General features: G+C 34.9%; 5 protein-coding genes across 5 annotated transcripts in view; 2 read left to right on the forward strand and 3 right to left on the reverse strand.

Annotated features, from left to right (window-relative positions):
• The first annotated feature begins 1,393 nt into the window (after positions 1–1,393).
• On the forward strand, positions 1,394–5,042 carry LOC9306855. Its single transcript, XM_021017263.1, has 11 exons — positions 1,394–1,834; positions 2,109–2,300; positions 2,390–2,599; positions 2,685–2,837; positions 2,926–3,090; positions 3,202–3,480; positions 3,573–3,853; positions 3,940–4,102; positions 4,173–4,510; positions 4,582–4,659; positions 4,763–5,042. Exons 1-11 carry the CDS (start codon positions 1,676–1,678, stop codon positions 4,779–4,781), a joined length of 2,037 nt encoding a protein of 678 aa, XP_020872922.1. The 5' UTR covers positions 1,394–1,675; the 3' UTR covers positions 4,782–5,042.
• Positions 5,043–5,672: 630 nt separating this feature from the next.
• LOC9304798 (solanesyl diphosphate synthase 2, chloroplastic) lies at positions 5,673–8,130 on the forward strand. The gene is made up of 6 exons (XM_002868680.2): positions 5,673–6,243; positions 6,618–6,742; positions 6,822–6,949; positions 7,049–7,152; positions 7,233–7,360; positions 7,440–8,130. The coding sequence occupies exons 1-6, from the start codon at positions 6,024–6,026 to the stop codon at positions 7,986–7,988; spliced, it is 1,254 nt and encodes a 417-aa protein (XP_002868726.1). The 5' UTR covers positions 5,673–6,023; the 3' UTR covers positions 7,989–8,130.
• A 904-nt stretch (positions 8,131–9,034) lies between these two features.
• LOC110226575 (cytochrome P450 72C1-like) lies at positions 9,035–9,454 on the reverse strand. Its single transcript, XM_021018526.1, has one exon. The coding sequence runs from the start codon at positions 9,452–9,454 to the stop codon at positions 9,035–9,037; it is 420 nt and encodes a 139-aa protein (XP_020874185.1).
• A 203-nt stretch (positions 9,455–9,657) lies between these two features.
• On the reverse strand, positions 9,658–12,237 carry LOC9304799 (cytochrome P450 72C1). The gene is given in 5 exon segments (XM_021017304.1): positions 9,658–9,812; positions 9,814–9,943; positions 10,041–10,285; positions 11,036–11,253; positions 11,745–12,237. Coding segments are annotated over 5 exon segments (942 nt in total). The 5' UTR covers positions 12,028–12,237; the 3' UTR covers positions 9,658–9,746.
• Positions 12,238–12,629: 392 nt separating this feature from the next.
• The window catches only part of LOC9306856, a 1,695-nt gene continuing 1,332 nt past the window's right edge, over positions 12,630–12,992 (reverse strand). Inside the window, exon 8 of the mRNA XM_002870740.2 lies at positions 12,630–12,644. Within this exon, the coding sequence (XP_002870786.2) occupies positions 12,630–12,644 (15 nt within the window). The remainder of the gene's footprint in view (positions 12,645–12,992) is intronic.

A 12,992-nucleotide genomic window follows, 5' to 3' on the forward strand; every position in this document is an offset into this window, starting at 1 on the left:
CGGTTGGTCTGAACTGCCCAGACGGCAGGCAGCTGCTGCGCCGGTGACACCAGCATGAGGGGGTCGGTTGTAGGCTGTTAACATATTTAGCAACCAAATCCTTCTTCACAGAAGCATGAATCTTGACACCCTGTTTTAATAATGAAGTAGAATTAGAGTTAGGTTTTTAGATGTTGCTCATGTATAGAAATATAAAATGCTACTCTCTGATATATTGTTGTTTTACCTGTGAATCAGCGAGGACCAACTCAAGGGTTTCACCTGTGTTGTTGGTATACTGGCGCCAAGAATGGAGCACCTTAACCTGGACACGCCAAGATGTCTTGTATGGTCTGACATCTCTTAACATTGCAAATTGGGAAGCCATTGGTGAAGGTAAATAAAGAAAATTTTATTATCTGATATATTGCTATTGGGAAATGAGAGATTGTGTGAATAGAGACGATGGGAATGAGCGGCTATTTATATAGTTTGAATTAGTAGGTTCCATTAGGTTTAGGCGAATATTATAAAATCCTTGATGATCAAGGATTAAATATATTGCGTGATCTTAATTATTGGAATAAAAGAGAATATGCTAGGTTAATTTCTGCGAGAATATAGATGAAATCTCTTCTATATTAACTATTTTCCAACTCAATAAGATCACTCCGAGATACATGCTTCAGTTGATAGAAAGAAATGATAAATGGAGTAGTTACTATTGCGTTATAATAGGGAAGATTAGATATGCTATGAATGTTTGCTTCTTGATTGGTGTAACTGGAAATATTTTGTGTATCTTTAACTGAGATTGAATTGAGAAACTTAATCATTTCTGCCATGAATGTAGGTCGCCGCAACTAAGGAAAGATTTGGTGAAAAAAATCGGAGCAAACTATCAAATTTGGTAAGATCCGAATGTCTAGTAAGCGGGTCAAAATTAAAGATTTCCGGGTCATATTTTGACCCGATTTGGGGACCCCAAAAACTGCTGCAAAAATGTATAGTAGATAAACTGCTAAACCAAACCATTTCGAAACAACCGAAAACAGATTGAAATTCTTCTATAAACCGACTGGTTTTGATAAGATGAATCCAAAAACCAAAATCGATTTTTAGTGTATCCAAATAAAACTTTTTTATTAATTAAAATCAAAACAAATCTAGACTTAAGATAAAACCATAGTTTCATCAAATAAAAATAAAATGATAAACAGTTTTTATTTGGTTTCATTCTGTAAAACCGAAAAATAAAATAACACGAAGAATCTCAAACCGAAATCAAAACGAATTTGTAACTGCAGATTTTATCCAAAGAAAATGGTAAAAAAAAAAATAAATAGTAGTCAACGCAAGTCAGCAGATCGAAGAATAATATGATTGGGTAGTCTAGTTTAGTTTCGTGGTCGCGAGGCAGTAGATTATTTGCTGATCTTCCCTATAGACTGAAACCACCGGAAGACGACGGTACCAACCGTTAATTAACAGCCGTCAAAAGACGTGACGAAACATTCCTCAGCGTTTCCTTTCAGTTTCCTTTAAGCTCTCGATTGTGTTTGTTTAGGCAACGAGAAAAAAGCGAGAGAAAGATAAAGGTTTTCACTTTTTTCTTCATCTGTCTGTATTTTCATTTTCTGGGTTTTAAGGGTTTCGCTTGCAAAGTCGAGAGCTTTTTCTTTTTGGGTGGGTTACAATGGCGGGTGATTGTGCAATTGACACCGAGAAATACTCTCTGTTGGAGGATTTTAATGTCGATGTTGAAGTCGAAAACAAAGCTTTTGAGACTTTCTCACTTTGTTTTTGGGTTTATCTCTTAGATTCCACCACATACCCTTCTACAATTATCAGACAGGTGAGTTCTCGAAATCTTTTGTTATTGAAATGTTCATCTCTTGAGTTCTGTTATATAATCGATCTTGCATATTCATCTCTTCTTGCTTGTTGGAATTGGGGGAAAAAGTTGGAACTTTGAGTTGCTTCTTTGAAATTTCGAGTTCAGTTTTGTCTTCCCATTTTTTGTTATTCTTGTTTATTTACCGATTTTGAGGTTGATCGCTGTGATTTCATTATAGGAGTGTCTGATTGAAACAACAGCTTCTGATTAAAAATAGTGGCTTTCTTCTCAGGTTCACTCTGACATGAGCGTTAGTGCACCTTTCCTTGTTCTAGATGAAAACAAGAAGATGATGCTTTTGCCATTGACTCTCCTTCACAATGAAGCTCCTGATCCTGTTAACATTTCTTCTTGGACTGAAGTTCCTAATGTTTCTACAACTGCTGAGTTTCCTCTTCAAAAATGGGTTCATGTGGGTTGCGAGGTAATAATAATTATAAGATCTCTGAGGACTCTTATTATTTTATTCAATATCTATCTTCTGGGCATTTACTGATCTCTGGTGTCACTTAGGTTTCTAGAAACTACATGCGCCTTTATATTTGTGGAGAGATTGTAGGAGAGCAAGTCTTAACTTCCTTGATGACCAATAGTACAAATTCAGATTGCGCACGAAAGATATCGTTATTCAGTGTTGGTGGAGATGGTTATAGTGTTCAGGGTTTCATCCACTGTGCTGAAGTTTTGCCTTCTAATGTCCCGGCAAATTATCACTACACAAAGGTAGTCTCTTGTCTTTGCCCTCTCCTCCTTTTCAACAAAAGACTCTTGTCCTGTGTTTCTTTATTTCGCTTCATTTCTTCGCCAGGACCCACCTTTATGGTTATCTGTTGATAAGCCATCTACATCTGGAATTGGATTAGATAAAGATGGTGTTTGGATTATCGTTAGCGGAACATTTTGTTCCTTGGATGTTGTTTTAACCAATGCTATTGGACAGCCTGTGCACAAGGATGTGAAGGTTCATTCTCTTATGCTTTCTCTAAACTTTTGTGTTTGTTTAGCTCTGGAAGTATTTCTGGTAGCGCATTATTGGTTTGATGTTGCAGGTTGTGGCTTCTCTACTGTATGCTGATAGTGGGATGCCAGTTGAGAAGATGAGTGACTCGGAGGCTCCCCTTTTGGTAAGCTATGAAGGAGTTGAATTCTCTGCTGAAGATAAGCCATGCAACTTATTGAACGGATGTGCTTCTTTCAAGCTCAAATTATCTCAGGTGGTGATTATAATAAATTCTAAGCCTTTGGAACGGGATATCACATTCTCGTTAGAATTCTTGTCTCTTCTTAGAGGCATTGAAGGATTCTTGTTTTGATTTGTCTTGTAGCTTTCTTCCAAGAGTGATAAGAGATTGTTCTGTGTCAAATTCGAAATACCAGAAGTGAAGGCCTATTATCCTTTCCTTGAAACTGTTACCAACCAAATCCGTTGCATTTCGAGGAACCATGATTCTCTTACCCCTAAAAGGTCGAATCGCATAGATTATCCATTAGATGGAGGAGAACCAGAACTTGCTTCAAGAAGTAATGGAACATCCGACATTCTACATAGCTCTTCCTCTATGAAACGGATCAGATTAGGGGAAGAAAAGGTTTCTGAGAGTGAGGTACATAATCAATTTCTCTGAGTTACGTTTGTTTTGCTTTGTATCCATATCCCACGTACTGTTATTCTGCATTGTTGTTTCTTTCGAGTTAGACTGAGAATGGAAATGGTACGAGTATGGAATGGAGACCTCAGAACCATGAAGAAGAAGACGAAGAAGATAACTCTTCAACTGATTCCGAAAACACTGAAATTAGAGACTCGACTGCTTTCAGGAGATATACAATCTCAGACTCGATTATTTTCAAATACTGCCTTGGAAACTTAACAGAGAGAGCTCTTCTTCTGAAGGAAATCACAAATAATTCATCAGATGAAGAAGTCTCGGAATTTGTAGATCAAGTTTCTCTCTATTCCGGATGCTTCCACCACAGGTAAAGAAATGAAATTAAACTCACACCTGCCTCAAATATGTATATTACGAAAATAAAATAGATCACTAATCTTTCAAATTTTCCAGCTATCAAATCAAAATGGCAAGACAATTGATAGCAGAAGGAACAAATGCGTGGAATCTGATATCTCGGAACTATCAACATGTTCATTGGGACAATGTGGTAATTGAGATTGAAGAACATTTCATGAGAATAGCTAAATGCAGCAGTAGATCTCTCACTCACCAGGTCATATTTCTTTCACCAAGATCAAAGTTTTGCTCTTGTCGCCGTGATTCTGACATTAAATTGTAATCAGGATTTTGACCTTCTAAGAAGAATATGTGGATGCTATGAATACATAACTCAAGAGAATTTTGAGAAAATGTGGTGTTGGTTGTTCCCTGTTGCTTCGGCTATATCCAGGGGATTGATTAACGGAATGTGGCGCTCAGCTTCGCCTAAATGGATAGAAGGGTTTGTGACTAAAGAAGAGGCAGAACGTTCGCTTCAGAATCAAGTAGCGGGAACTTTCATTCTCAGGTTCCCTACTTCAAGAAGCTGGCCACATCCTGATGCTGGTTCCTTGGTTGTGACTTATGTCGGTCATGATTTAGTTATTCATCATAGATTACTCACAATCGATCACATCTGCGAGTAAGTAAATCTCTACATCTCCTCTCTCCCTCTCTCAGTGTCTGTCTTGTGACAATTGTTTTTGTTTTTAGTTCTAGTGAAAGGTATACAGATGCAAAACCGTTGCAAGATATGCTTTTGGCGGAACCTGAGCTATCCCGGCTTGGAAGGTGAGAGAGAGAGAGAAGAGAAAGGTTTTTGTTATTGTTGATGCAAAGAGAGATCGAATTCATGATCTGAAATTGGTGTTTTTTGGTTTGTTGCATTTTTCAGGATCATAAGAGGCATTTGAATATCAAGACACTCAACAAGATAGACAAGCATCGACTATTATTGAGGTTTATTATACTTTGGCTAGTATATATGTACACATATAGATTTGCTAAGTCTCTCTATTTACTGATGATACTAACTTGTGTAAAGGAAGCTCAGTGATTTAAATTAGGTGGAAAGGGTTTTTATTTTAAAAGCTGTACTTATTTGTTTAATCTAAAATCAATTAAATTCAGTTACCGACAGAAAAGAAAGAAAGGAGTTACGATTTTTGCTTCTTTAGCTTAATTTTTTTTAATATATTTGTGTGGCCCATTTATGCCCTAATATATTGCTTGGTCCCCCTAATCCCTTGAATTGATTTTTGATTATTTATTTTTTAGTTTGTATTTAAATTTTAAAGCTTTTAAGAAAATTTAACCATTGTTTTTAATCTTCTCATATATGTAAACGGACTATGGAATGAGAAAAATCTATTAAAAATTAACTGAATGGAATTGTAAACTACCAAGTCATAACAGTAATTACTTTGATTTACAAAAAAAAAAAAGAGACAGAATTCATTTTATCAATGAAGTTGGAAACTTATGTCAACATTTAAAAATCATGGTTTCACGTAATTTGATGATTTGTTATAAACAAAAAAAAAAAAAAAAAAAACCCTAGAACCGAAAGTATTGTACGGTAAAAACTTATAAAAATAGTGAGATCTAGAATAATGATATTATAATTCTCTTAAAATAAGAAAAATGGATATTCTCTAATCTCGAAATATTTGATACGAGTTAGATGACAGACCAATAGATAGAACACACGTGGTGACATTTCAGCTTCTGATTAGAACGATGGACTCTCTTTTTTTTTTCCCTCTCTCTAAGTAATTTGTATATTGAATTAAAGAAAAAACGGACACACACAAATCTGAAAATCTCTCTCGTCCTCCGAAGGTCGAGTTTTGAGAGCGAGTGAGAGTTCTTCTTATGTGGTTTTGTCTCGTCCACCCAAAGAAAATCATCAAAAAATAAATAAAAGGGATCGATTCACAAACTTATAAATTTCTCTGTCTTTTTTATTTTTTATATTTCCGAAAATTTTCCATACACACATCCAATCTCGCTCGTCAGCACAAATTAACATTGGACTCTCAGTTCCCGAAGATTCTTCTCTTTGGACTCTTAGTTTCCGAAACTTATTAACCGTCTTTTCTTTGGTTTTTGGGTTTGCATAAAAGTTGTCGTCACTTGTGGATTTTGTCTGAGAAATGATGATGTCATGTCGGAATATAGACTTGGGTACGAGTGTTCTTGATCATTCTTGTAGCTCTTCTTCAACAAGTCGTCGATTCTTGTTTGGGAATTGTTCCAAGAATGTTTGTATGATTGGTGGCAGAAGCTATGCTGGAAATTTGGTCTTTCTCCGGCGAGATTTCGGTACTTGCAGAGCGGTTCCGGCTAAATCCAAGGAGAATTCTCTGGTCAATGGTAAACGATTTTTCTGATTTTGGTTGATTGAGATTCTTTGATTTTTGAGGTTTGGTTGGTTAAGTAATTGAATGATTGGTCTTCACCTTTATGGTACATAGGAACTCAATCATTACACATTAACAACAGTAAAGTTCTGAGCTTGAGTTATGTTTGCTATGCAGAACATCTCTCATGAGACAGAGTCTCTGACTCTTCCAAAAAATAAAGTTTTGAGCCTTTTAGCTTTGGCTGAGAGGCAAAGAGTGTTGTTATAAGCTGAGATACTCAAAACTAGATAATTCATAGAGAAGTCAAAAGCTTACATATTTAAGAGTTTTCTTCAGTTTTTAAGGCTAATTTGAGGCCTCATGAGAATATTGATGGATGTGTAGGTATTGGTCAAGATAAAACAGTGATGCTCAATCTGAGGCAAGAGTCACGAAAGCCGATATCTTTGGAAAATCTGTTTGAGGTAGTAGCTGATGATTTGCAGAGGTTGAACGACAATCTTTTATCGGTTAGTACCTCAGGCAACATTTCTTTCTGGTCTCTTAATAGAGGGTCATGCTTCTAATGTAAATGCTCTTCTTTTATAGATTGTTGGTGCAGAAAATCCGGTTTTGATATCTGCGGCTGAGCAAATCTTCAGTGCTGGTGGCAAGAGGATGAGACCGGGTTTGGTATTCCTTGTATCACGAGCCACTGCGGAATTAGCTGGCTTAAAGTAATCTATATAACTGTCATTACTATTACATCTTTGACCTCGAAACTGCGCATAATCTTTAGCAATAAAAATGATGGTTTCTAGCTGATCTTGGTGCAGGGAACTTACAGTAGAACATCGGCGTTTAGGTGAGATCATTGAGATGATTCACACCGCAAGTTTGATACACGATGATGTGTTAGACGAAAGTGATATGCGAAGAGGTAAGACAAAAGTTTCATTCTTTTGATCGGAATATGCATTTTCTCTGCAAAGGTTTAAGCTTTCTGTGTGTGTTTGTTAGGAAAAGAAACGGTTCACGAGCTTTTCGGAACAAGAGTAGCTGTATTAGCTGGAGATTTCATGTTTGCTCAAGCATCATGGTACTTAGCAAATCTCGAAAACCTCCAAGTCATTAAGCTCATAAGTCAGGTAAAATTCTTTTCTGAGATTAGAAGAAACTACATAATACAAAGAAAATTTGGTCTGAATCTTGATTTATCATTTTCAGGTAATCAAAGATTTTGCAAGCGGTGAGATAAAGCAAGCATCAAGTTTATTCGATTGTGATGTCGAGCTTGATGACTACTTGCTAAAGAGTTACTACAAGACAGCTTCATTAGTAGCTGCAAGCACCAAAGGAGCTGCAATTTTCAGTAAAGTCGAAAGCGAGGTCGCAGAGCAAATGTATCAGTTCGGAAAGAATCTCGGTTTATCTTTTCAAGTAGTTGATGACATTCTGGACTTCACTCAATCCACAGAGCAGTTAGGGAAACCTGCAGCTAATGACTTAGCCAAAGGTAACATAACAGCGCCAGTGATCTTCGCACTAGAGAATGAGCCGAGGCTAAGAGAGATCATTGAGTCTGAGTTTTGTGAGCCTGGATCGCTTGAAGAAGCGATTGAAATAGTTAGAAATCGCGGTGGGATCAAGAAAGCTCAAGAATTGGCTAAGGAGAAAGGTGAGCTTGCGTTAAAGAATCTGAATTGTCTTCCGAGAAGTGGTTTCAGATCGGCTCTTGAGGATATGGTGATGTTTAATCTTGAAAGGATTGATTAGCTTCAAAGGGTATTTGGCAGAGGAAACTGTAACACTCTTTACTTGTTTCAAACTTCAAACACAGATTTTTTTTTACTGTATGTCACAAAGGAAAATCATGCTTATTATTGCAAAATAAAAGTAACTCATATATTTAGATACATGTGAATGGAGCTAATTGTTTATAGAAATCGATCTGTGATAACATTCTATACATCTTTGTACTGAATAGTGAAAACTAATTAACAGTATTTTTTAAAAAGTTTTTCGTTAAAATTTTAGAAATGAAGTTTGGTAATATTGATAAGTTTGCTAATAATTATTTGGAATTTTTTATAATTATTTAGTTAGTTAGATTTAAGTTTGGTTTTGATTGAATTTCTTTAGCTAACTAAAAATGAAACATAAATTTTCTGAAACGAATAAATTAATAAATTGTGGTTTCAATTCTAGAATGTTTGTCTGGACCGAATTACCTAAACAAATCAAACAAATAAGAAATATAAATGCAAAAACATCTGATCTTGATGTGTCTCGCCAACCATTTCTATTATGTTTTATCTTCATTGATTCTTTTTCAAAAAAACATTAGATTAGGTTTTTTTTTTTTTTTTTTGGACAAACTATTAGATTAGATTAGCTAAAGCATGTTTTGCTAATTATTTTGTCGAGATTCAACATAAATATGGTCATTATTTCACGTGGCATTTTCTTTTGCACAAGATTTTTTTTGTAGTAAAGTTGAAATTTGACAGAAAAAACCAAAATCCTCTCTTATGTGTGTGAGGACTAAAGGGGAATTAAAAGATACAAATGAAATTAATTATGTTAAAAGTATAAACTAAATCAGGTGGTGGTGAACAATCGCAAAGAGCAATATCATGACAATCAAGAAATCTTATGAAATTTATAGATTTGAATCTGTTTCTTATATACAAAAACACCCAAATAAGATTTCTTGACAGGATTCAAACTGCATTTACCACTAGACACCTTCAAGGTTCTGTTTTGTTGATGAACAAAAAAGAAAGGAAGCACCTTTACATTTTTTCTTCTTCTTCTACCTCCTAAACTTTTCGGATGATCAAATGAGCTCCATGTTGTGGAAATGTAGTTGCAGCTGGGAAAGGAGCATGAGTATACGATGGAGAGAGCTCTACACTGAACCTTTGAAGTACCATTGCCAAGAAGAGTTTAGCTTGCAACATGGAAAAGTTTTGACCGATACAAGTCCGAGGGCCCGAGCTAAATGGCAAGAAGGAGAGTCTTCCTTTGGTTGCACCCGCCACGCCATTAACGAATCTCTCGGGCTTAAACTGTTTCACATCGTCTCCCCAAAGGTCAGGATCATGGTGCACCAAGAGCATTGGTATTGTGACCACAACTCCTTCGGGTAAAGAGAATCTCTCTAACTTCACTTCTTGTTTAGTTATCCGACATGTGAAGTAAGCTGGTGAATAGAGCCTTAGAACTTCATGGAGGATCATTGTTACCTAATGATGATGGCCCAAATTCAAAAGAAAAGAATAAGCTATAAAGACTTTTATAATGTGTTTTTTTTTAGTAGGTTTTGAAAATGTCTACTTACAACTTTCAGGTGGCTTAACCCTTCGAAATCTGGCTCGTTGTTACCGAAGGCCTGAGAAACCTCGTCTCTTGCTTTGTTTTGCCAATCTTGATGTTGGCTTAGAGCAACAAGTGTCCAAACAAACAATGAAGAAGTGACATTTTGACCAGCTAGATAGAAAGCCTTACAGTCATCTATCAGGTCATCAAGACTCAGCCCTGAATCTGGTCCTTGTTCTTTGATGGTTTTTGTATTCGAAGCCAACATGGAGAACAACAAGTCGCTGTTTTTGTCGGTACCTCTTCCTCTTTTTATCTCCTCCTCTTTAGTCTCAATCATAGCTTTAAACATAGCCCTCATGTCCCTTTCGGTTTCTCTCAACCTCCTGTTGAACTTTGTTGGCAAAAATCTGCAAATGACAAATCCAAAAAGACATGAAAAATAGAATCAGCAAAATTAGCTTTCCACTTATATTAAACTCAGTTGATTTTAGACAATTTATTTACTTTGATCCAGGAATGTAGACGGCACGAATAGCGAGGAGACCAAGATCGATCTGCTCTTGTTGGATTTCGAAGATCTTGATACCATCTTTGTAGGAATCACCAAAAGAAGCACGAGCAAGCATGTTTCTGGTTAAGTCATGACAGTGAGTCCATGAATCAAGTTCCACTGTTCCTTTTGCTGAAGCTAATTTCTCCCATTCTTCTAACATCTCTTTGCAACTCGAGTTGAATGCTGGTAGTATGCTCTGTTCATTTTTTGGTAAATATTATTATACCATTTCAAAAGTAAATAAATGATTTATTGCTAATTATTTGCTCATAATGTTTTTGTTAATGATAATGAGTGCACTGCAAATGTGAGGTTTCTAGTACACTGATAATGAAATGATAAATTCTTTTTGTCGAAATAAAGTAGTAGTATTATAAATTCTTGATTTGAAAAATTCGATTTCACCTTTTTGTAATGTGTCTTTTTGGCCTTTTCTGTTTTTTCGCTTTTAGACTTTTATAGTTGGTGACTTGGTGGCGTGGCGTGGATTCTTTAGTTCTTTGGGGACTTTTTTTTTTTTTTTTTTCTCTGTTTGTCTTTTTTCTTTAAATACCTTATTTATTTTTATTTTTCTTCCTTTCGGGTAGAGTAATATATTTTTTGTCTAAGAGACTTCATTTAATTTTTTTCTGTTTATCTTGAAAAGAAATTAATTTTTTAAAAAATCGTTAATATGTGATTTTTTTATATATAATTATTGTTTAAATCTCTCAGCTACGAAACAAGTGAAAAGACGTTACTTATCTGACTTTCTTTTCGAAAAAAAAGTAGTAGAAGAGAAAATGAAACTGACCAAAATCTAAAGAATGAGACGAAAATGACGTCCACAAAGTTCAAATTATGTCAGAGTTAAAAAATCAATTATAAGAACACAAAATATAATTATTAGAGTCAAAATGAGCATGCCATATTCATTACCTTTTTTTTTGGTAAAAGAAAAACATACCTTCAAATTATCGATACGAAAAGCAGGATTAAGAATGCTTCGATGCTTGGACCATTTAGGACCTTCGTGATTGAGAAGACCACTGAGAAAAACATGATTATGTGACCCAATCTTTGGTTTCGGAAAGAGTTCGTGTTTTGACATAATCTCTCGTAGTGTCTCTGGATCCATTACTATCACGTTCGGGTACGGTCCGTACCATGTGAAACACTTCTTCCCTGTTTAAACATATACTAATTAATTATTACCATTTGTTACTTTAAATAACCAAATGAAACAAAACAAAGCACATACAGTACAACAATAATCTATATATATATATATATATATCAGACAAAGTTGTTTTGTTATGATCCGCTAAGAGTGTTTTCATTTTATTTTTATGCATGTGAACTAGATTTAGACGAAACCAGGAAAGCAAAGGATATCAGATTTAGATCTTAATTATGAAAATGTGTATCATTCTAATCTGTATACACAATTAACTCTTTTTTTTCTTCATATAAATACTTTGAAAATGATTAAAAAGTCATGATGAAGAAGATGACCTACTCCTAGTCAAAATTAGAAATAATCGTTATGAATCTAACCCAAGATTTATCAAATATATAACTGGCCGGTTCTTGTTAGATTCACATTTCTTTCAAGTAATAACATAAACCGCTAATTAAAACAATTGATAATTAAGTTTAGGTTGCTGGAATCATACCATGTTTTAGAACAGTGTGGTGGAGAAAAGGCATCATGCGAGGGAGAAAATCGGCGTCGAGAGGAAGAGGAAGAGAGTGAGCAACTTGATCCATCTGATTACTCTCTCTCATATCTCCCATCAAAATCCTATAAGAATTCCCAGAAAATCCTTGTTTCTTCAGATATTTCTCTAGTCTCTTTGGCCTTAACCAAACCCAATTCACAGCTCTCCATACCCAATTCAGAATCAAGATCAAGAATCCGATCAAGAACACTTTTCTTACTATATTAATCTCCATCATCTTGATCTATCTATGAAGAAGGGAGGAGCTAGAAAGTAAAGGAAAAGAAAAAAAGGAGACAAAACTATAATGATGATGCTTATAATTTCATCAGTTGACTATATATGTTGGAGGCAGCTGTATATCTATATATATATATATATATGCGTGAATAGAAAAAAAAAAAAAAATACTGTAGAAAAGAAATGTGATAAAACTAGTTTATAGAGGGACTATAGAGAGAGAGGATATATATGTAATAAATCGCTGTATGTGCAACTGGCAATGAATTTATAACAACAAGTTCTTAATTTGGTGTATATTTCCAAAAATTTAATTTTGTCTTCCTTCCCTTACGCTACATGCATGTGGCTTTATTGCATGAGAGTATTTAGAAGTATATATCATTTTTTATATACATACATATATCTACTAGTATATGATGATGATTGATGATGCTTCCATAATTAATTACTTTCTTACGCATTTTTTGTTTGCGTCTTCGTATCGTAGTTATCTATAAAAAGGTAGAGAAAGGGGAGTTCGTCGTCTCACCTTAATTTAAAAAAATTCAATAAATGTGTTTCTATTTAATAATTGACATATAACTCTCGAAATCAACCTTAACATTTACGTAACTAAGACAATAATCACACGATTAAATTAAGTTTAAATTGGAGACAATAAATATGGAACCAGGTGGCGTTGTTCTTTGGAGACGATGAATAGCAATGTCAACTCTCTTACAAAACGCATGTGATATATAATATAATAATAATGCGAAAGATAATGTTCGTCCAACCATATCAATTAATTTTAAGTTTAATAAATATATAAATGCAATTACGCGTAGAGACTAGGGTCATTAGGCATTTACTAAAGTTTCCACCTAGGACAAAATAGACCTAACGGCTACGGGCGTTGTTGGTTAATTATTATAATTGGTATAACGTAAGCTTATTTGATTAGCTAGTAATTAAATTCTT

The sequence above is a fragment of the Arabidopsis lyrata genome, assembly GCF_000004255.2.
Source record: "Arabidopsis lyrata subsp. lyrata unplaced genomic scaffold ARALYscaffold_7, whole genome shotgun sequence".
Classification (NCBI taxonomy): domain Eukaryota; kingdom Viridiplantae; phylum Streptophyta; class Magnoliopsida; order Brassicales; family Brassicaceae; genus Arabidopsis; species Arabidopsis lyrata.